Source organism: Chamaea fasciata, unplaced genomic scaffold, assembly GCF_029207755.1.
Source record: "Chamaea fasciata isolate MVZ Bird 193981 ecotype frontalis unplaced genomic scaffold, bChaFas1.0.hap1 SCAF_4, whole genome shotgun sequence".
Lineage (NCBI taxonomy): Eukaryota > Metazoa > Chordata > Aves > Passeriformes > Sylviidae > Chamaea > Chamaea fasciata.
Window position 1 is genome coordinate 51,060,261 of NW_027094089.1, and position 23,916 is coordinate 51,084,176.

Below are 23,916 nucleotides of genomic sequence, written 5' to 3' on the forward strand. Positions count from 1 at the left end.
AGTTGGCAAGTGGATGGGTAGGTTAGGATATTCCCCAAACAGGCAAAAATACCAAGGTGTGTTAGTATATTAAGAAAATATTTTTAGTTACTTGTGACTGAGGAGTCTATAACTATGAACTTACTAACTCATGGGCCCAGGGGAATCAAAGTAATTAGTTCTATTTCCTCAGTAACAATGTAAAGAAAAAGTGTGTTCTGTTGTTTCCATTGTCTCATTGAAAGTGAATCCCTCCCAGCCTTATAATCAAGATCTGGTGGTTTCCTGTTTTGCTGTAACTCAGAAACAGAGTAGTTTTGTGCATTATATAAGCTGTAATAACTTGTATACTTACTGTATAACTGATGCTGCTCTCCTGTCTTCAGTGGAATTATAGCCCCTTAGTGGCCAAAACCTGACCATTGACAAAGTAGGGGACGTCAGGAAGAGCATTCTGTAAACCGCAATCAGGGTGCTTACAAACTTGGGAGGAGATCCTGTTAGGGGTCAAAGTGTGTGATTATGTTAGAATTTTTTGCTTTCAGGTTTGCATTGTGTGCCTGTGCTTTCCAGGATATCTTAGAAGACATTCGGGTTATTTGGTACTTTTGCACTGGTGTCTTTCACAAACTGTCATTGCACTTTTTAAAGACCACATCGCTGATATTTGAATCTTTGACCTTTCTTCACAAATGCTTCTATGTTGACATTTAAAAAAATAAGCACAGCCAGGACAAGCAGACCCAATACAGTTGAACAGCAAATCACTCAGGAACCTAAAACTGATTATCACACTTTGCTTATCGCACTAGGTAGCTGGAACAGGAGCAGAGTGTCCCAGTTACATGGGCATATGACTCATAAACAATTACACTTCTGGATACCTGCTGTTTATTGTCAGGTGTAGCCAAAACAGCTTCCAGATGTCACATCTGAATCAGATGTTATCTCATCAGCTGTTTTACTTTCAACTCAAAAGCAGGTTTTTCTTCGTCAAACCAGCCTTGTGTTCTTTTTCCATTTCTCTCTGAATATCAGAGTACAGGATCTCCCTTATTTTGGTAAGGTAATATTTCACTTTTGTTTTATTTGGTCCTTTGGGGAGAAAAGGAAATAAAGATAATTGTAACTAATAGGAAAAGTTTTTAAATTATCCTGAGTCCATTTCTTGATTCACGCTTGTGTTAATATTATTTCCTCACACTCGGAAGGCAATCTACTCTTTAAATTGCTTGTTAAGAAATATCCTTCACCAGTAAATACCTAATGGGAGATGAGGAGGAGACTGCCTGAAATCATTTGCATCTGTGCCTCCATCTTATTTGTGAAGTGATGAAGCTGTCAGGGCCTCCCTTTCTAGTCTGTCTTGACTATAAAAAGTATAACCTCTATTTAGTTCCCTATAATGCAGAATTTGGTTTTAATCAAGCACACAGTGAATTTTTAATTTGGGCACCAACATTTTTTTTTAGCACATTCATCAGATTTGACTATAGAGACACCAGCACAAGATAGTTAAGAGCATGATTTCTGTCAAAGAGATTTATCTGGCTCTTATTCACCTATTTTTTTAGTTGTAGCATCTTTCTTAGAGTAAGAACAAATGGAATAAAGCTCTTTTGCACAAAGCAAGCAACAGTTTCTGGTAAGAACTGACAGAGAGCACTTCTGATGTGTTCATTGTCTTGCTTGGGCAGATGTGGTGGTGTCCCATAGTGTTTCAAAGTGCACCTGGCAATTGCAGGGAGGGAGAAATCTTCCTCAGAGACATATTTGACACAGTACAGGGCCAGACACATTTTACATTGCACTGGAAACTTAGGGAAGGATCAAAGCGCTTACTCATGGAGTCTGAGATTTTGAAAGCTGGTACAGAGCAGCATGCACTGAGAAGTTTCTTTGTTTGCAGTGACTATTTTAATGAAGGTCCCACCTCTCCTCTCCCAGTTTCCTTTGTTCCCTGAATTGTTAGCATCCACTCCACAGATCCATCAGAGATTTATATAAAGCTCTCAGAGTTGCCACAGCTTTGTTTAGAATGTGCCTTTTTGATAGATATTCACACTTTATCACTCTTCTCCTTTTTCAAAGATTTATTTCAGCAAATCTTTTCCACTGTTAACTGTTCATATTCTCCATATGTGATCTACTATTTTTTTTACTTTTTTAAAATTTTTTTTTATTTATTTTTTTTTTATTTTGCATATTAGTTTAAAAATTGATATATCCCTGGGGTGAAATAGGGAAAACATGTATATCATGGATCTGTTTGCAAGACAGACTATAATGTGTTGCTCTAAATAGGAATTTCTTACTCAAACATGTAGGCCAACCTTATTGCATGGTTTCCTGATCAGAGTTTTTCCCTTCAGCTGACAGGAACTACAAGCCTCCCAAATCTGTAATAACTTCATCTAGCACTTTTTATCCATGATATATTAAATTTCAAAGGTATCCATGTGCTATTGATAACAGTTCATACCTTAAAAAATTAAGTAGTGAAAGCAGTATGAGTGGGAATATTTGTGTGTGTATTAATGTCTTTGCTTTTTTCTAGATGGTACCATGGGGCAATCAGTCGGACAGATGCAGAAAACCTGTTGCGTTTATGTAAGGAGTGTAGCTACCTTGTAAGAAATAGTCAAACAAGCAAACATGACTATTCTCTTTCACTGAAGTAAGTACTTGTCAGTAAAACATAGTAAATGTATTTATAAGCCCTAACTTCTCTGGTGCCATACAAGAAAATTATCCAGTTTGTTGCTGCACTGTTTTAGCTCCGAAGGAGAGTGTTTGGGACTGCATGATGTATAGTTACAGTCACTGAGTTAGTACCTTCCTGTCTGGGGATGTTAAGAGATTTTTAGTCTTCGTTTGATGTCCACTAAACTAAATAAACTTGGATTAGTTTTTTTTCTGGTTCTAATTTGAAATGCTCCTGCTACTTCTGCTTTAGGCTGAATAAGGAACTGTATTGTTTAGGGATTTTATTCCTTTTGTTTTGTGTGCTTTACTGGAGTAAACCTGTACAGCTTTGCTACAGTTCTTTGAAGTAAAAAGCCGAGGACTGAGGAGGAAAGATCTACAGAATTAGGAAATGAGCAGTATTCCAATCTTAACACTGCTCTGAATTTGCCTTACCTGGCTTAGGCAGAGTACAATGCAGATACATGTACAGTGTGTTGTATACCATACCAACATACCATAAACTGATTCATAGAACAGTTGGTGTTGGAAGGGAGGATTAAAGATCATCTAGCCCAGCTCTCCCACTCATGACAGGATAATAAGTTCACTTTATTTTCTAGCTGAGGAAGATTGTCAGAGTTTTCTTTGCAGGGGAAAAAGAAGCCGCTTGACCTTGGTATAGGCTGTACAGGTGCAAAGAGAAATGTTTCCTTTCTTTCCTTCATGCAGTATGGGGTCTGATGTGGAACCTAATCTTCCAAGTAGGTCTGGGGTACAGGCCAACTTGTCTTTTCACTAGCATTACTCCTGCCAGTTTGGCTTTTATACCATTTCTTGACAGGTCTGTTCTGAAAATACATTTTACTGCTGGGATGATGGTGATACCTGGTTGTAACAAACAGTTTTATAAATAGCACCAAAGCTGATCCTTTTTTAATGTTTAAAATTTCATTCTAGGACTTGAGAAGAAAAATATTTTGTAGGAGTATATTTTAAAACATTACTCCTCTGCTGTTGTTTTTGGGATCTCTCTGTAATGCAGAGGTTTGCCTTGAGCTGGAACACATCTGCTTTAGAATTGTGGCTCAGTTCCTGTTATCTCTTTTGTAATTTGATCTGTGTATTCTCCAGTATAGGTGTCCTCTAGATATTTTCAAACACTGAAGCATTAATGGCACAAGCTTTGGAATAAATTTTTTCTCAGGCCTAAATTTTCCCTTAAATTCAAAGTCTTGGAATATGACCTTTTTTTAAAATTATTTCACTTAACTCTTTCATCAGCCCAGTGCTTTATTTTATTCAACCAGAGCACAACTTCCAGAGGAAAAGGTGACCGTTAAAATTACATTGTGTTGTTTTGGACAACTGAGTTCATGCCTTTAATATTCTTTTGTAGTCTCTTTGCATGAAAGTACAATGTTCCCATTGTCTATTTAGGTGTGTTTGTGCTTCTCAGGGACCTTTACTACCATGTCTGAGTCAGCATTTTCTTGGTTAAGTATTTCATTTATGCTTCGGGGAAAAAGTAAGCATCACACCCTGATTTTGTACAGAGTCTAAGTAACAGTGATAAAATCTATTCTTCTGTTTCATGTGACAAGCTTTTTCTAAAAACAAAACCAAAAGTAAAAACCAAGGCAAAACCACTTCACTGTAGTTTTTAAGCTTTCTTTTCTCTAGCAACACAAGATTGTTTCCCAAAACACAGCAATGAGAACCTACCCAAATACTATCTGTATTTAAAAAGTGAAAAGATGATACAACTTGCTCATTTTCATTTAATATAGCTGAATATTGCATAATTGAGACATCTCTGAAGATGATTTCTTCCAATAGCAGGAAACCTTTTTGTGTTCTGTGGACTTAGAGAGGACCAGTCAGGCTTAACTTGTATGGGGAATTTGTGTGAAATAATTGGCTGATTCAAATTCCAAAAATTATCATTCCGAATATAATGAAATGAGTGTGAAAATAGCTTTATTTATTGCTAAATTAAAATGCATCTGTGTGTAAAACAGTCATTGAAGTAGTGTAAGTTGCTCATGTCAATGTCTGTCACTTTGAGATGGTGTAGTTTACCCAGTGAAATTTAATTGCATGTGAGTTCGCTATCTCTGGGGGCATCAGAGAAGATCTTATTGAAGTACATATTTATGTTGCTCATCTCAGTTAGAAACAAGGAATTGGTATTGTTGGTGACAAGTATTTGAAGCTACAAGCATCTTCCTATGGATTGGGATCCAAAGAGCAAAGCTTCTTTGTCAGCATTGTTTAAATTCTGCACAGCAGAAGAGGAAAAGATGATCTACCTTCCCAGCACAAAATGATCCCAAAGGCATGAGGGGCAGCTATACATTCTCTTGAATCTCCTCTGTGACCCCTGGATTGTTCCCTGTGTTTCCTCTTCTCTATATTCCTTCAGGGTTCCTTTGGGCTCACTCTTACCCACACACTCTTTCCTTAAGCACTATTTTAATTGTGGAAGGCTGGGTAAAAATTGGAGACCCATACTCTTAGTAACTGTGCTGTGACTAGAAATTCCTGGCTGCTTTTGAAATGCCTAGTTTCAGATTCCTTGTCTGAGCCCTGTTCTTCACTAACAAGCCGACTGGTGGAAAAGGTAGAAGTAGACACAGTGACTGTGGAAATGAAAGAGGAAGAGCCATTTCTTATAAATGTTTTAGGTGTTCCGCAATTGCTTCAGGGAACATCAAGCTCACAGAGGTGCCTTCCTGATGTAGCAATAGAACAGGATCTCAGGATGGGTTTAGCATGTTTCAGTCTTGCTCAGTGAAGACCAGGCAGGAACTGGGCTTTACTAGCTAATCCTTTCAGACAGGCTTTCCCCCTCCCAAGGCTCTTGCAGCAGTGTGCACCATGCCTATACCACTTCATTTCCTGACTCATATTTCAGTTTTGGGAAATGTGACTGTTTTTAATTATAGATAAGGATTATCTCACAAGTTAACTGAAGATGCAGTCTTTGAGCAAAAACAGTAACAGGCATTGCTTTCTGTTCTGTCAGATAGTTCCTGCACAATCGTAGCCACTGGAAGTACAGAGCTGAATTCAGAGAGGGGTGGTGCCTTTTGGCATCCTGGTCCTGTGGGCTCATAAACAGGCATGAGGTTTCCCTGGATAGCAAAGGAAACTGGAAGCTATGGGGATTTTTGTCATTGCAGTCTGTAAAAGTGGTCCTGATTTCCAAAGTTGAGTACATAAACTTTGTGTAGTTCTGGATAAAATTCTGGACTTGCACCTTTCTGTTGATTTTGTTCTTGGAAGTAGCTCCTGTAATATTGTAAAAATTGTAAGTTTCTTCCTGCCAGTATAATTTATAAAGAGGTCATGGGATTTTTGATATGTCTCTAAATTAGCAGTTGAATAAAAATATTTAGAAGTGTATTACTAGTCTATGGTTATGATCTATCTGTACCATAATGATAGAGTCTTGGCTGTTAGCAGAAAGCATGGATTCTGTCAGTTCTTTGGAAAATCCAACAAGCTAAAGGTTCTCACTACCTTCAAAGCAGCAGATGGGAACTAGTTATAGAGAATGGAGCCTGGGCTCAGTAGTCATCTTCACACATTGGGTGCAAATGAGCACTTCTACACCTTGTTTGTAGGGGAGGAGACATTGTTTATTTTATCATGGAGACAGTGTCCATCAGGTGTAGAATGACAGTGTTGTTTACAACGTGCTTGAAAAAGCAAAGCTGAAACAGGAAAACCAGTTCGTAGGCCAGCCTCTTAATGTCTCCAGTAAATGATTTTTCAATTTTTTTTTTTAAAGTAGTTAAGGGGTTAAGTAGTGAGGCTTTATTTTTTCAGAAGAGGTTTTATTTTATTTTCTTGTTGCTGTAAATTTACATGAAACATTATAGGCTTTGTTCAAAGTAACAGCTTGTAACAGCTTTCCATTTCAGAATGCAAAAATAACACGACATATATTTCCTACATTATTAGAATTTTTTTTCTGATGCTATTGCAAAGTTGTTGCTTTTTTCTTTGTGCAAGTGATGTTTCATCAAAATGAATGCAGAAAATCTGTTCTGACAAAACAGAGCTTTCTTCAGCAAAAATAGGGTTCAGAAGACTTGGCCAAACTTTGATTGTGAGTACTGAATCATGTTTCAAAGCCATTAATATTTCCCGGGGAAAAAATACTAGGTTTAATATCTAATTAATATTTATTAAACCTGCTTTTATCACACTTCATGCATAAGATCAAAAAAACATGTTCTGATTAAGTGTCTGCCTAATCCCTTTCCCATTCTCACTGGGTTTTGAAAACTGCAAGAAAACATGTGGGGAGGTTGCAGTTCAAAGTTTCTTGGTGTTATGGTTCTGTTGCCAAACGTTTTAAGCAAGGTGTGACTGACTATTTATCATGTATCAAGTTTGTGTCTTTGTAAATATCTGTGCTTTGAGAGTTCCAGAGAAATTTCAAGCAGGGATCAGCAATTAGCAATTTTCTTCTGTATTTGAAACTCATGGGAATGGTTGCAAAAAGGAAAGAATGGATAGAATATTGTCTGTAATAGCTCTGTTTTGTCACTGTTTTCCCTCAATTGAACAAAAATGTGGTGAAGAGTTATTGCAACATTTTAGAAACAACGACATTCAAAATTCACACAATAACAGTATCACATGCCTTAGTTCAGGTCCCAGCACCTTCTTTTGCAAAATGTGTATGTCTTGTCTCTTCAAGGCACTGGCTGTCATCAGTGTTCCCATATATGAACTTGGGATCACTGTTTAGATTCTTTTCTTTGAAAACCTTGGGCCTGGCTGGTTCTAATAATTAGTACTGAGCAGAAAAATAGGCATTTCAAAACCAGGACTACTCAGGCACTTGTTCAGGTAGACCGTCAAAAACTAACCAGAAACTTATTTACAATCACTTCAACCATGAAGCATTTTCCCCCTTCATTACCTAAAATTTCAGTAATCTCTTTGCATACTAAAATCAGAGCTTAGATTGAAAGTGTTTGGAGGAGAGAAAAGAGGGAGCATGACTTCCAGGTTCCTTTTTGACATGATCCCTGTAATTCTAGTCACTGGTCTAGCAGCATTGGTGCTGTTAATCAAGTGTAGATGCATTTTGCCCTTACCTGTTACTAAAGGCACTGATTATCTAAGTCCAGGCATACCAGAAGAGGGGAGACTGAGACAGATTTTAAGGACAAATAGAGAAGGTGAAACAGCACAGAAGGATCCTTAGTATAAATGTGAATAATTTCACAGAACAGTTCACAGTTGAGTGTTTAATTCAAGGGCATGATTTCAAGGTGCTAAGATGACTTTCTTCCAGCTTAATTTGTTCTACATTATAGAAGATGAGAATTGTATGTTTTGATATGTCTACTTGCAACCAGTGCCAGTTCATTTGAAACAGGGAGGGCAGATAGCACATTCACGGTGTAATTTTTGGAAACTGAGAGGGTGGAAAGGGAGTGAAGGAGGAAAATATTTGTAAACATAATCTTTGCTTTCATCCACCTGTAAGCCTGAAATAATGGTCAGTTTGAAGAGTTCTGGACATCCAGAAAAGTATCCAGGATAGAAACCAGGTCAATCACTAACAATGTGGTACTGGCTGCAAACACTAGCAGTAGGCAAAACCAATTCGTTGACTGAGTGTTCTTGCCTCTCAGTTCAACTGCTTTTTGAACAGAAGATTTGTGTGTGAGACACTGCAAAGCTTTGAAGTCAGTTTCACATACCTTCCAGTTTCCTAGAGAGATCTGATTGGGAATGGACCTCTGGAGATACCCAGTCCAATCCCCTGCTATAAGCAGTACATGCTTATCTGCTTGCTGAGTGCTTTGGGAAACTTGTGAGGATGAAACCCTCCTGACCTGCCTTATCCTGGTTCCCAGGCTCTAGGACTCTTATGAGGAATAAGTCCCTGTGTCCAGTGGGAACTCCCTTGCAGCTTGTACTTGTTGACTGAGAAAGTTCTGTTTTCTCTGTGACTCTCCATTTTAGGCAGTGGGTAATTGCAACCCAACACCCTCCATCTCACCTTTACTTCTCCTGGAGATTAACAGGCACAATTCCCTCAAGCCTATCCTCGTATATCAGGTGTTCCCATCCCCAGACCACATTTAGTGATCCTGCTCTGGATATGTTCCAGTATTGGCATCTCTTTTATTATAGGACACCCTTTTTACCAGTTACTGGTGCAGCCTCACAAGTGCTCTTTCCAGCAGCTGGCTGCACTTTGCTATGGAGCTCAGGGTTGCAGTAGACCTTCATGGGCAGACTATTCAATCATTCTCTTTTCCACCTTGTGTCGTCCTTATCATAGTTCCTTTGGTATATGGGGCCCATTGTGCCCTAGCTTGTACTGCATCTTGGGTTTGTTCCATCCCAAGGGCAGAAGCTGTAGATTTGCCTTGTCTACCTTCCATTAGCCTGTTATTTGTAATTTTTAGCTCACATTCTTTTTCCCCTCACCCTCACAAACAGTATGGCCTTCCAGAAGGCTCACCTGTCAAGATACATAGCAGAGATTCTTTTTGTGGAAGCTCAATGACTGTGTGCTACACAAACCTGAATATATACATAGGTGCTTCTTGGAGAAGCAACTGCTGTCTGTCATGAATATGTGGCTTGTGGCAGTTGGTTCATACCATGTGCATTGTCTTCCTCTTCAAAAAAGGCTTGTGCCTTTTCCTTTTCTGCAGTAGAGTGCTCTTAAAAGATTGTTCTCCAGTCCTTACCATACTTCTGAAATTAGCATGTGCCTGTAATTCCATTAATGTATCTGCACACTCTTAAGTCATTTTGTAGCAAAGCAGATTCATATTGATTGGAAGAAAAAGAGCAATACATGTGTCCTCATAATAAGTATTTAAAGATGTTGCTCTTATTTAAGGGAAATAATTTAGAGATCAATTATGACTTGAAAGATACATTTTCCCACTTAGAAATTGATATTTAAAGCAAGATTTTAAGCATCTAGAGCCATAATTACAGTGTTTGCAGTGGTTTCTGCACACCAGAAAGGTTCTCTTCATCAGAGCATTGTTGAATACATCTGAAAGATATGAGCTTGTTTATGACACAGGCACTTACAAATGCTGCACCTGCTAAGTGGAATATGGCAGATTTTAGAGAAGCTGGTTTTAACATAATTTGTTTTCCTGCTGCAGCTTTCTGTGTCATCTTGAACTGGGTTCCTTTGCTGACACAGACCAAGTCTAGTTTAACACTATTGTCTCTGCTCCTGGACACACCTTGAGGAAACAATGGCTTGAAGCCAGAAGGTTAGGGATTGGGACATAAAACAAGCTGTAAAAAACTTCTTGTAAAAAGCAAGCCTCATTTATCTTCTTGACACGTAGGAGCTCTTCCTTGCACTAGTGTTGCCCTAGCTGAACTCTACACACCTAAAGTAGCCTATATGTTATCTTTAGACAGCAGACACTGAAGGGTCACTTCTGGGAAGAGCTGAGGCCAGCTTTACCTCTGGTGCTGTATGACAGTGTGGGTGCTACCCATCAGAGTGGTATTCTGTTGGATGGGTTGCTTTGCCAAGAGCAGGCAAGGCAGTTCCATGACCCGCTTCTCCTGCTTGCATAATCATGAGCCTTCCCTCAAAGAGAGTGCCTGCAGAAAGACCACAGGACAGCATCCCTTGCTCTGTATAGTGTTCAGTGTAGTGCAGTATTATGCCATGAACCTTGGGAATGTGCTCACCTGGAGTAGTTTTCCCACCTGAAGCCAGCAGATTACATACAGACATGTCTTCTGGACAGTTATGCCAGGGTGGAATGGGTAAGGTCTGACCTGAGGCATCCACAGGGTAGAACAGGACAGCTCTTGTCTTGCCAGGCTGAGCTAGGTTCATGGCCTGCTTGTGCCTGTGAAGGGACCCACAGGCCTCTGACAGGCCAGCACCACACATATTTGGGTCCAGGAGTAAGGACTGGCTATACTGAAAATAAGTGTTCATAGGAAAATATTGAAGGGGATGGAGAGAGGGTCCATGGGGAGAAAATGTATTGTCTTCTGGCACACTTCTGAATCACTCTGTGTGAGACAGCCTTGCATGAGGATCAAGGCAGCACAGGTGCTGAAAAAAAAAAAACCGCTACCTTAAGCTGCCTTTGTGGTGAACTGTCCATGGGGGTTTGCAACTAGCAATTGGAAACTGTCAGTCTGTCCACAGTCTTGGCCTGCCACCCAGCAACTGCTTACATTTTGTTCTCCTACTTTCCCCTCCATAAGGAGAGCCTGTTGTGGTGCTGCGCCCCTCTTCCCTATGCACAAGCATGAACTTACACTTTGCTTTCTTTGCAGGAGCAGTCAAGGTTTTATGCATATGAAGCTGACGAAAACCAAAGAGAAATACATTCTGGGTCAGAACAGCCCTCCCTTCGACAGTGTTCCTGAAGTCATCCACTACTACACTACAAAAAAGCTGCCTATCAAAGGAGCAGAACACTTGTCCTTGCTTTACCCTGTGGCTGTACGGACTCTCTAATAACCTAGTCTCACCCCTTCCTGTGGATGGGAGGTGAGGGATAAGCTGGGTTGCACATAATTCATTGCCAGAATTCAGAGCTTGAGTCTGTAATGGAGAGAGGCAGCCTTTAGTCTTGTGAATGTGGGCTCTCTGCAGAGTTATCTGTGGGACTTGTGAGAGAGTTGCGTGTGTGATACACTTGTGCTGCAGCATGCCTCTAGAACTGTATTTTTGCAAAAGAGAAAGAACACTTACTTTAGTGCAAGGAGAGCAGATAACCTTCCCAGACCTTCTATGTGAATGGAAGTGCTTCCCAAAAAAGTTCTTCCTTCATGTCTTGAGAAGAATCAACAAGTTCTTCTCATCAGTAAAAACACAACAACTTTTATTCTCTTGCTACCCTGAGAAACTTCTCCATGAGAAAGAGTAACCTTACTCTGAGGGACCCTAGGGTGTTCTTGATGGACCTGAGAAGAAGCTGCTTAGCAGGCTGCTCTTAGCAGTCTCTGGCTCTGGTCACATAGCTTGATGGGTTTGGGATTTTTTTAATGCAGTTTCTTGGGGTAGTCAAATATTGAACTTCTATTAGACACACAATCTTAAAATAATTTTGTGAGAGTGAATCATGGTCAAATACTTATGAATAGGGGATGTAATTAAACAGTAGTTTATGGTATATTTTTATCCTTTTTGGTACAATAATCTCTTAATGTTTACTGTCTTCATTTGCAAGTTTCATTTGTAGGTACAGGCAGCTAATTCTGTTTGGGGCAGTTACACCACAATGTTTTAAGTAGTTAGGATAAGTAATTTTGATATGTGGGTTAGTATTTATGCATGAGGGTGGTCAAAGGCTTTTATAAAGCTTTAGTAGGCAAAATCTTCAGTTGCTCATTCATCTGGATCTACAGTTCTCCTACTGATGTAGCAGGCTAATGCGTATCACACTGCCTTTCCAAAAGATGGCTTTTGCAGCTGTGAGAGCTGCAGTATGTAGCAGAGCAGAATTTGGTTTTCTGGTCTGCCAAGGCATTCTTAAGGCACAGCCTGCTGGTGCATACCTTCTGGCCAGTGCTCTTTTTTACCATGAGCAGAAGCCTGCCTTCTGCTGTATTTCAGTCATTGTCAGCCAGAAAGCACTGTGGAGGCTGCCCTTTATCTTAGTCCTGCCAAGTCAGTGCCCATCCACTTGGGACATATTTTCTACATGCTCTGTGTGCTCATTCAGTGAGATAAGTGAAAAATTATAGTTGTACACAAGCTGGAACTGGGGAATCTATAGCCTTATAGTCCTCCTGTTGTGCCATCTCCCACATACATCTAGAATGTTGTGCATTAACCCATCAGCTGGTATAGTAGCAAACTGGTTATATGCAGGTTATGTATTTTACAGACAGCAATAGGACTGTGAAATTGTGTGCTATTTAATTCAGCTTTCTTAGCTACTACTATTTTTTATGTATGCTTAGAAAGAAGTGCAAATCTGAAAATTGTAATGGAATAACCACTTACTGCCTGTAAAAGTAGTACTTCATGGTATTGTCTAAGCTGTTAAGAACCTCAAGGATGACCCAAATACTGTCACTGGTGCTAAATATTCTGTTTCCTTTTAAGCCTGCCTTATTCTTTATACGGCATCCAATGCAGATTGAACAGAAGTTGATGATATGTATATGAAGAGCCCAGTGTCATTCTGTGCAGCAATGGTAGTGGGTCAAACTGTCTGTCTCACCCAGAATCGGAAGCTGCATTCAAATAGGTTTTCCAGTTTTCCGAGGAGGGTGGCGCAGTGGAGGACAAAGAGGCAACATTCCTCTCCAAGTGAAAACAAGCATCCTCTTTTCATGTACACACCTACCTGCTTTTTTTTGTTTCCCTTAAGTCTTTATTCTCTTAACATCACCCAACTGACAAGAGCATACAGGCACTTTTAAGTTAGTATATTCTCTCACCAGAGTAGGAGTTTATGAAGGTGGCAGAGTTCATGCAGATTAAGAAGCAGGTGACATCTGCTATGAGTCTTGGCCTTTGTGGGCTTGAGCAAAACTGTCATGCCCTTTGGGACAGAAATATGTAATGTTTTTTCTTTTGTGTGTTGAATCTGGCATGATTGCTGTTCCATGATCTATTTTTCTTCTCTAAAGGGAAAAAAAAAAAGTATGCCCCTACTCTGGCTAACAGCAATTACCAGCCGAAACCAATAGCATTATTAACCAAGGCCTTGTCTGGCTTCCTTAAGCACTTTGTCTTTAGTTCATGGGGATAACTATTGTACCAGACCTTTCTCGTCATGGGTCTGATCAAAAGTCAGATGAAGCCAGCAAGTGCCATTTTATTGCTGTCTGCAAATTTTGGGTTGGGATCAATTGCTTCATACAAATCATGTGAATATACATCATATAAATGAGTATACTGCTTATTACAACTTCAAGAATCAGATCAAGGTTCTTGGTTCAGCCAGAGGAAATCATCTCAAAACGTATTGGTTGTCCATGGGAAGGTTTTTTTATTTTTCTAAAAGACTTTTAGAAAGTACCCAGTAATTGCAGAATAAATAAAACCAGAATTTTATTTGCACTGTAATGTTGTCTTTGTTTATTTAAGTGATTGTATGATATTTTTCCAGTGAAGGAATATTCTTCCCTTATTTTTTAATGTACGTTGAAAATGCAGTGTGTTAACAGTGTGTAGTATTGCATATAGGTGGAAGATCTTGTAGTGATCATGCCTATATAGCACATTAAAATTTTATTTTAAAAAGAAAATATAAACCTCTCCCTTTTCTTCCTCTGATTGTCCTTGTGTACTCAGATTGTCATGAATAGCTAATAACTGAAGCAGCCTTTTAGAACAATTTGTGTTTATGTCTTAACTGTGTTATGAAAGTAATCATTATGTTGTAATTTGGAGTCTGGAAAATCATATGTCTCAGTTCTACCCTGACTAATTCTCCTGATAATATGCACCTTTACAAGGGCTGACACAGGTGCATGTATGAATGGTATTGCTGATGGTGTCCAAGGAATCCAGTTATTGCTGCTAACATCATAGCACTGGTGAGTCACTTTTTGCAGTCTTTGTAAGAGGTGTTAATTAGGCTTCTATTTTGATGAGTATTTCACAGCATCGTGAAAGCTGTGAACATCTGTATGATGTGTAGGAGAGCTTTAGTGGCCAAGATTGCATTTCACAGCTCCTTCCATAATTGGAAAATCATTTAGGTTTGTGGAAGTACAGTCATCACCATGGTTTCTGTACGTGATAACAGATTATTGTCTTACTTTGAAATTAAGTCTGCAGACACAGGATGCAAAGCATAAGACTGAATTAAGTGCAAAGGTTAACAACAGTCATTTTCAGCCTCTCAAAGAACATGGCCTGAATCTATACTCTGAGGAAAATGGTTACTGCTTGGAGTTTGACACATTTGTGTGCTTTTTCTCAGCATCCCGTTGGGTTTTGCACTTTATCTTGATGTTGTGGCTCAAGCTGGCAACACAAACACCATGTGGCAATGTTGGTGGAGTCCACAAATGATATCTTTTATCCAGGCTCTGATTCCATTTCGACACTGCTACACTGCTAAGCAAACTCTAGTGGACTCTGCCAAGCTATACTCTGGAGTCCTCTGCTGCTGTAACTTATTCATACTGTCCTCGGGTGGTACCTCAAGTGGTGCCTAAGCAAAACAAGCAAGGTCTTTACAGAATTTTAAATAAACAAATTAAAGGCCTCACCCCATACACTACTCTACTATCTCTGTGTAGAGAGGGAAAACAAAAAGATTTGGAACAGAACTGCCATTGGTCTTGGCCACCTGGGCATACTGCTGCTTTGTGTTCAGCCCCATGTTGACCATATCACCCCCAGGTCCTTTGCTGGGCAGCATTCCAGACACTCTGCCCCGGTCTGTAGTGCTGAGTGGAGTTGTTGTGACCCCAGGGCAGGACCTGACACTTGGCCTTATTGAACCTCACACCTTTGGACTCAGCCCATCCATCCAGCCTGTCCAGATCCCTCTGCAGAGCCTTCCTGCCCTCCAGCAGGTCAACACTCCCACCCAACTTGGTGTTGTCTGCAAAATGACTGAGGGTATGCTCAGTTCCATCATCCAGATCAGCGAATTAGCTGTTAAACAAAACTGGAAAAAGCACTTTTGACCGACTGATGGCTGGATATAGCTCCATTCACCACCACTCTCTGGATCTGGCCATCCAGCCACTTTGTCACCCAATAAACAGTGCATCCATCCAAGTTATGAACAACCAGTTTCTCTGGGAGAATGCTGAGGGAGATAATGTCAAAGGCTTTGCTGGAGTCAAGACAGACAACATCCAAAGCCTTTCCCTCATCTATTAAGTGGGTCACCCTGCCATAAGTCAGGCTGATCAAGTAGCATCTACCTTCCTTAGATCCTTGCTGTCTGGGCCTGATCCCTGGTTGTCTTGTGTGTGCCATGTGATGGCACTCAGTGTGATGTGTTCCATGACCCTCCCCAGGCTGACAGGCCTATAGTGCCCCAGCAACCACATAGATCCTCTTTCCAGCCCTTGTGGAAGAGCATTGCCCAGCTTCCAATCTCTGGGGTCCTCCCTGGTTAGCCAGAACTGCGGCTAAATGATTAAAAATTACTCAATGAGCTCTTCTACCAGCTCTCTCACTACTCTTGGGAGGATCCCATTTGGCCTCATAGACTATAGTATATCAAACTGTGTGTCTATGTGGGGTAGCAGATTGTTAATTTTTTCCCCTTAGATTATTAGGCCATTGTTTTGTTCCCCATCTGTCTTCCAGCTCACCAGAAGTATTGATAGAAACATTTATCGTTTACTAGGGTAGCCAAATTAAGTTCTAGTTGGGCTTTGGCCCTTAAAATTTTCTCTCTATACAAATTTGGAACTTGGTAGTCTTCCTGAGTGGAGACCCACTTCTTCCAAAGGTCACAAACTCTTTTCTTTACTGAATTGCAGCTAAAACTCTCTTATTCAGGTTTTCTTCCTCCCCCAACCGCACCTTCCACCACATGTCTTTTGGCATTCAGGGACAGTATTTCTGCACCTTTAAGATTGTTTTTCCTCAAAAATTGCTAGCCTGCCTAGATTCCTTTGTCCTTCAAGAATGCACAGAATCACAGAATCCTTTAGGCTGGGAAAGACCTCTGAACCATTGAGTCCAATCTTTGACTGATCACCACCTTGTCAACTAGACCATTGCACCATGTCCTGTGCCAAGTCCTTTCGTGAACACCTGCAAGGATGGTGACTTCACCACCTCCCTTGGGCAGCACATGCCAATGTTTTACAACCCTTTCCATCAAGAAATTCCTCCTGATTCCCAACCTGAACCTCCCCTGGCACAGCTTGAGGCTGTGTCCTCTAATCCTCTAACTAATTGCCTAGTGGAAGAGGCCAACCCCCAGCTAGCTACAACTTCCTCTCAGGGATTTTTGCAGCAGTAAGGTCACCTCTGAGCCTCCTTTTCTCCAGACAAAACAGCCCTAGGTCCCTCAGCCTCTCCTAATAGGACTTACCCTCTAGACCTTTCTCCTACTTTACTGCCCTTCTCTGGACGCACCCCAGCAGCTCAATACCTTCTTTGGAGTGCCTGCCAAGAGACTGTCAACTAAGCCAAAGCCTTCCCGACAGAAGTCCAAGCTAGTAGTTCTCCTAACCACATTCCTTAATTCTATGATTTCATGATTACTATGGTGCAGATGTCCTCCAACCGTTAGCTGTACCAGTTTTACTGCTATTAAGGCTGTTCTTCACCTCTCTTAAACAAATTAAACAGTCCCTTCCCTTACTTGTCTTTTTTGCTGTCACCATGTGGCTGCCTGAATTCTGATTTCAAGGTGCTGAGTATTGTCTGAGTGAAAGAGTCCAGTGTCTGTCCTGTCACTAATAGGAGTTCTTGTGAAGAAAACTAAGGGTGAGAGAATGCCCCTTTTGCACTTGGAGGCTGCTTTTAAGCTCAGACTTTACTACTGATCCCTACCTGTGCTACTCTGTAGTATCTTCACCTACATAATTCATTGTCTTTTATCTCATTGATTCTAACCCTACTCCTGACACATCACCTTGGTTTTTGGGCTTACCCTCAGGCTTTCTACGTCCCTATGCACCTGCTGTTTTACTACTAGACTGAGGCTGACTTGCTGGCTTATAATCATGCCAGAAAAAACAAACAAACAAACAGAGAGATAAACAAACCAAAAATAACTCTGCATCCTGCTCGGGCCAGTAGGTTTTATTTCTACAGAGATCATGTGAAAATGGAGCTTGACAGCAAGAGATACTATTCTGGGATGGCCAAAGCTGCTGAAGTGCTCTGGTTTTTACACATTGAGCTGCTAAGTGCCTGCATGTACATCCTTCCTTCGGTTTTTATGTCTTCCATTTACAGCTGTGGCCACTCAGTGTATGGAGAAGGAGACTGGTTCATGGGTAAAACAAACTTTCCTCCTTTTAAAGAAATGACATGCTAACCAAACCCAGAGCAATTATAGTGGGGACTATTCTGATTTCTTAATTTTTTAAAAAAATCTATGCTAAATCCTAACTTAATTGTCATCGTATCATGATTTTTCTCCATGTTGGATTTTCTTGTTACTGAGTCCTAGAATTTTCATTATTTTAATAACAGCGACAATGAAAATGGAAGACATGTTTGCCCTGCTTGTGCTCATTTAGCTTTTTATATTTGTCTCTCCAGATGTATTTCTTCTTTCCTTCCTTCATCCTTATCTCCCATTCCTCCTCCTTTTGCCTACCTATTTAAAAAGCTGAAAATTAACTGTCAAATATTTTGGTTTGAGTCTTGGAAAATGAAAAAAGTGATGAACATTTTGATGCAAAATGAAATTTTGCAGCCACTTCCAGCATATTTGGTCTTGATGCAGCCTGTCAGACAGTGCAATCCCTGGGACTCTGAAGGGGCAGAAGGGCATAGGGCTGTGTGTTCTCTATGCCCAGACCTGCCTCAATGGCCAAGGCACTGCCAGATTACAGGGAAAGTCCTCCAGCCTTATGAGGACTGAACACACCCCAGCATGGCCTGAGGTGGGGCCCTGTTCAATACAGAGACAGAGCATAAGGAAACTCCTCCAGAAGTGGATCCCTCCCACAGACAGGCAGTGATCCTGTTTTCTGTAGGCTCACATTCTCCTATCCTGTCTCCCACAGCCTTAAATCCTCATGTTCCCTGCTGCTATGTCTCTATGGCACACAGCTGCGGGCTGTGTAGAGATACACTCCTTCGATGGGGAGTGCTGGAAGAGGGAAGGGAGATTTCCTTCAACCCCTTGTCTGGGTTTCTAAGGTTAATGGGCAGGGAGAAAGCAACTCACATTCTCTTTTCCTGGGAACATAGCTCCCTCGTGAGGCAGACTTCAGCAGGGCCGTTTGATGCTCTGGTTTCAGCTAAGTAATGGGATTTATCTGCAAAATCACCTGCAACACCAAGGCAGTGACATAACCAGCAGCTCTCAGCACAGGTACAACTGGCAGAAGATGCGTCTTGTAAGAGGTGAGGCTGGGATAAGGAGCACTAGATCCTGCTGTTTTCCAGGGACCCCAGGTGCCCTGCTGCTTACTAGCCCTGCTTTGCTCCAACTGCTAGTCCCAACTGTTTTCTCAAGACCAAAAGAGCCCAGACTTGACCTCTTCAACATACTCTAGAGGCTCTGTTACTTAATTCCTTAGAAATCAAATCACACAGATTCCCAGCCCTATAAACCCTGCTGCCCACCTAGCACACTTTTTTATCCCACCTGTTGATGTCATCAATGTACGACCAATGTTCAGGGGGATCATTCTGGTAACTGCAGCTCTGATTAGTCCGTGACAAATGGTAGGACTGCGCTTCCAACCTAATGTGGTTCATTCCAGGTGTACTGACTCCCTGTCACATGAAAGCAAATTTTTGGTTCTGCTGACAAAGGAATTGAGAAAAAAAAATTGATAATATCTGTTGTAGCTTACCACTTGTCTGTCCCTGACTCCACCTGGCATAGGGACCCCAGTATATCAAGTATAGCAGCGCTCAGCAGCAGTGTGACATCTTCATTTAGGACACGAAAGTCCCTGTTAATTGTCACCTCCACCAGATTTTTGCATGGGCCATATGAGATAGTTAAAAGACTCTTACCATTCTTTGGGCCTCCAATGGGTGAATCAGCCTGCAGGTGGGAGCCAGGGAATCTCCATTCCTGCAGTATCACTGCTGGTGCACTATGGTGGTGGCAATCAGCCTGCTGTTCATCCACCCACAGTAAGGCCACAACAGAGAAATGTTCTGAGAGGCCTGACAAGCTAGTCAGCTGTTTAATCTTCTCCATATTCGTGATGGCTATACTGAAAGCTCACTGGTACACTTTTGGGCCCTTAAAGTACACTATCCTCAGGTAGTCTGTGCCTGGGATACATGAGGCCTCTAGAACTGTCCAGAATAGGGTGTTTTTGCCACAAATCCAGTGATATCAGTTATTATAAGGATGAACAAGAACCTTGGAAATCCTTGCAGTAAAACCACCAATATCAATCTCAGTGAAGAGGAAGATGTATTCTTTCATTCTCTCTGCAAGATAACTTCCCCAGCATAGTTAAGTGCACAGCATTTGGATCAATATGCTCCAAAGCTCAACAAAATGGAGAGGCATTCAGTGCAGCCAGCCAACTCCAAAGACACAAACCTGCCGATTGATAACTTCTATGGCTATAGCATGCTTAATTCAGAACTCCCATTGGCTCAATCCACATGCTGGGTGGCAAAAAGTATTGTGGTGGGTTGACCTTGGCTGGATGCAAAGTGGCCACAAACAGGTGTATCACTCAACAGGTCAGGGGAGAAAATAAGATGAAAAATCTCATGGGTCAAGATAAAGGCAGTTCAATGAAAAAAACCAAAGGCTGTGCGTGGAAGCAAAGCAAAGCAAAAATATTCATTCTCTCTTTTTTGTTGTCAGGTGGTGTTCTGGGAAGCAGGGCCTCAGTATGTGTAGTGACTGCCTTAATATGACAAATGCCTTAATAACAAATACCTTAATAACAAATCCCTCCCATGATCCTTAACTTCTATTTTTTTGCCAAGTACAACATCATAAAGTATAAAATAGCCCCTTTGATTAGTTTGAGTCAGCTGTCCCGGCTACATGTGCTCCCAAACTCTTGCCCACCTCCAGCCTACTGGCCATGGGATGGAGTATGAGTAAACAGCCTTGATGCTGTGTGAGTCCTGTTCAACTTGACCAAAACACTATGTGCTATCAACACCATTGCAGCTATAAGTACAAAGAACAACTCTATAATGGTTGCTACCAGGAATGTTGACTCCGTCCCAGCCAGACCCACTCACCATGCTTATCTGGAAGTTCGGTGTCATCCAGATGCAGTATGAATCCCATCTCCTTCCACTTCACCCCCGCAATATTAGGGAAACCCCTGTCCTCTGCCATTCCAGGATGACCCTCACAATAAACTTTCCTTTTCCCCATAGCAGAAGAGGGGGCATTGAAACCGCCTTCCTTGGCTCCGCACAGCTGACAGTTGGCACTGCTAGCCCACTCTCCACTGTGCTTTCCTCAAGCCCAGGGAGTAGGGCAGCAACCCACCAGGACCTGCCTGTCCCAGCCATGAAGGTTTGTTCCTCTGCTTCCTAAAGGGCCTAGAATTATCTTCATCAGAGGTCTGTTTGCCCGAGAGCCTTCTGTCCCTAGGCCGTTTTTTGACAGATGCAGGGATGGGATCCTGCTCTCTAACCAGCCATAGCAGGTCAGTACTCATGATTGCCAGCAACTGTAGCAGTGAGAACTGGGTTACATGTTTTGTATCTGCTTCAGGGAAACAGGATGTACAGCTGGCTGGCCTTCCAGCAGAGATGTGCCTTGGAGTAGCTGCCAGGTTGCAGAGTAAAGTGGCAGATTTTCTCTCCCCAGGCTCTGTTGCCCTTTGCTGAGGTAGAACCAGCAGCTGTTTGTGAGCCTTCTGTGAGCTGGCTTACCTGCCTCAGTCAGGTCCTGACATCTCTTCTGTGATGAAGACGTTTCTTCTCAGGCAGCCTGCACCTGCCTGCTCTCAGTGCCAGGGAATACTCCGCAACCTTGGGCTCCCTCTGAGGAAGGGAGCACAGGTGGGCACAGGTGAGGGGGCTTAGCCAGGCAGTGCCCTGAAGCTCAGACCTCAGCTCTGACTCTATGGACTTCTGTCTCCACTCTCCGTTCTCTTCTGGGGGCTTTGCCACCAGACCTGTGAAGGTAGCTTTTCCACAGGGACACTCTGAGAGCCAAACAAGCATCCCTTTTTGGTCTGGGCCACTGCCTAGCTGCTTTGGGATACTGCAGGGCTAGTTGGACTTTCCAAACCTGTGATTCACCTGGAATCCAGCCCTGGATATGCTGAAGGTTCAGGGTCTGGATCCCAAGAGGAGCCCCTGAAGTTCCAGTGCCAGTGCTGACTCTATTGCCCACCTCACAAGTCCAGTTTCGCTGAGAAGTAAATTGTGACAGCACTTCCTGTGCCAGGAAAAAATATTTTCCAGTCCTGGAGCTGCTTTCTTGGGTGTTTCACCCTGTGGTCCTTGTTACTTAATGCTACCCAATGCAACAGGGACAGGATCTTTCAATGATCCTTTGCAGAATTAGAATGGGTCACAGTGTTGTAATTCCAATTAGATCTTTATTATTACATAAAGTGAGTCAATTTCAGAAAGAAAATCTTTTGGAAACTCTACAGTAGCAATCCAGATAACTTCAAGCATGGCAGAAATACTTAGAACAGCTGTTTCAAGTTCAACAGTACCTAAAGTTGGAAAATTATTTCAAAATTTTGTGGTTTCGAGTCAATTATCAAGTATGCAGACAATTAGCTCCTGAGTCCTACAGTGTAATCACATGCAGAAAGAAAAAAAATACTGTATTTGATTGGCTTTGAGCTGTGATTAATTTAGGTGGAATTTGGTCATGTGACTGACTAAAATACTGGAGGGTATGTCATTATATTAGGGAAGCTTTATAATGCTGTGAATTGATTTTAAAAAACATAAAATAAAGGATATGTTCCAAAATGAAGACTGTGATTTAGCTCAGATGGTGAAAGTTGCCTTCCTTTATGGAGAAGAAACTGTCTTCATTTTTACATTCTGTTTTCAAGAAGAAGTTTTCACACAGCAAGAGATCCTTTCCTCTTTCACAAAAAATCTGTTACTTTAATTTCATTTTCTGCTAGAATATTTTTTCCAGTTTAAATAATTGTAAGCATTATGGGGGAAAATCAGTGAAAATGTTATTTGCAATAATTAAAAAAAAGTATTCAGCTAAGATTTTCTATCAAAATAGATGAATCATTCATTAAAAAAACTCTAATCATAAGTTTTTAAAATTGGGAAGGTAGTCTGAATAAAAAATACAGACCTGAAAGTGCTAGATAGGAGAAGTGGTTTAAGGAAGGATTGTTACAAGGTCTTCCTGTTTGGCAGAGACCTTTGTGAATTTAGGAAGGATCCAGCACAATATTAGTTTAAAAACCCAGACTCTAGAATCTACCTAGAAAACAGCAGTATGTCAATAGATTGTTACAGTCATACATACAGAAGATGTGGAAAGGTAAGAATTAATTAAGAATAGCTTCTTTAAAGCAGGTACTTCAATGATGTAACAGAGAAGTTCAAACATTGTGAGAGCTTCACAAGATTTGGTCCTTGAAGGAAAATGTCATAGATGGGATATTACAGGAAAAGGTGAAAAAAGTTTGAAAATGACAGCTAAGAATTGCATTAAAGGAAAATTCATGCAGAATAGTCAAAGAGTTTTTTCTTGTGAGATTTTCTTCATGGCAATATGGCCAATAATCTGTTTGGAAGGGTATCCCATCCAACCATTTCCATCTATAGAATGGCACTCTGGGCATGTTTTGCTGATAAGCTCCTAATGAATACATGCATTTAAATGTGAAAGAGCTCTTAATGACAACCAACAGATGTAAAATAATAAGTCAGAGACGGATGCCAAGGTGAGGTGCATGTGCTGCTGCACTTTGGACAAATGCACTATGATCTGTCATGCAGTTAACAGTAATGCAAGAGAAAAGCGCAACAGTTCAGATAGCTTCAGTATGGTATAAATCAGACAAGTAGAGGTAGTACATTATCCTACAGAACTAAAAATACCTTCTCCTGGGATTGATCCCTGCCCTATTAAATGCCTTGCAAGTCTGGGAAACTCCTAAAATCTTCTGTGTCCCAGCAGACATGGGAACACCTTCTCAAATTTACATTATTATAATTTCATCAAACCCCATTGCACTGCTGGAACTGCAGAGGCAACTGAAGAGAAGGCAGCAAAAGAAGGTAAATATGGCTTCTAGCCATACAATCCTTCCATGCCCTTTTGTGAGGGAGAAAGGGTATGTGGATCTGCTTAATTATTGCATGCTTTTACAGGGAAAGCTCACTTCATCTAGACTTTTCTGCAAGTGGCATGGATATCACTTAACTGTTTTACCAGGAGTAAACAGTCCATGCATAATTATCCCTTCTAGAGGGAAATCATACCATCAGTGCAGGGGACGCCGCTCCCAAATTGTTATCATTTTCTAGTAAAACCACCACTGACAGCAAAGTGCGTTCAGGCTGCCCTCAAGAGGGGGCAGTCTTTGTTAACTGCATCTCTGCTCCTCGCAGCACAATGCTGTGTCTGCCTTTTCGGCGTGTATTTTTGTCCCAAGTCCTTGTCGCTTGGCCTTCTTGCCTGTTTGCTAAGCTGTGGGGTTTTGTCAAAGCCG

At 41.3% G+C, this 23,916-nt stretch overlaps 1 protein-coding gene across 2 annotated transcripts in view; it reads left to right on the forward strand.

Moving 5' to 3' along the window:
- Window positions 1–23,916, forward strand: part of SHB (SH2 domain containing adaptor protein B) — a 90,682-nt gene that overhangs the window by 42,847 nt on the left and 23,919 nt on the right. The window contains exons 5-6 of one of the 2 annotated variants that reach the window (XM_066181530.1): window positions 2,537–2,656; window positions 10,978–13,901. In XM_066181530.1, the coding sequence (XP_066037627.1) occupies window positions 2,537–2,656; window positions 10,978–11,161 (304 nt within the window). In that variant the 3' untranslated portion in view covers window positions 11,162–13,901. Of the gene's footprint in view, window positions 1–2,536; window positions 2,657–10,977; window positions 13,902–23,916 lie in introns of those variants that run through there. The other variant, XM_066181529.1, reaches the window with a different exon arrangement.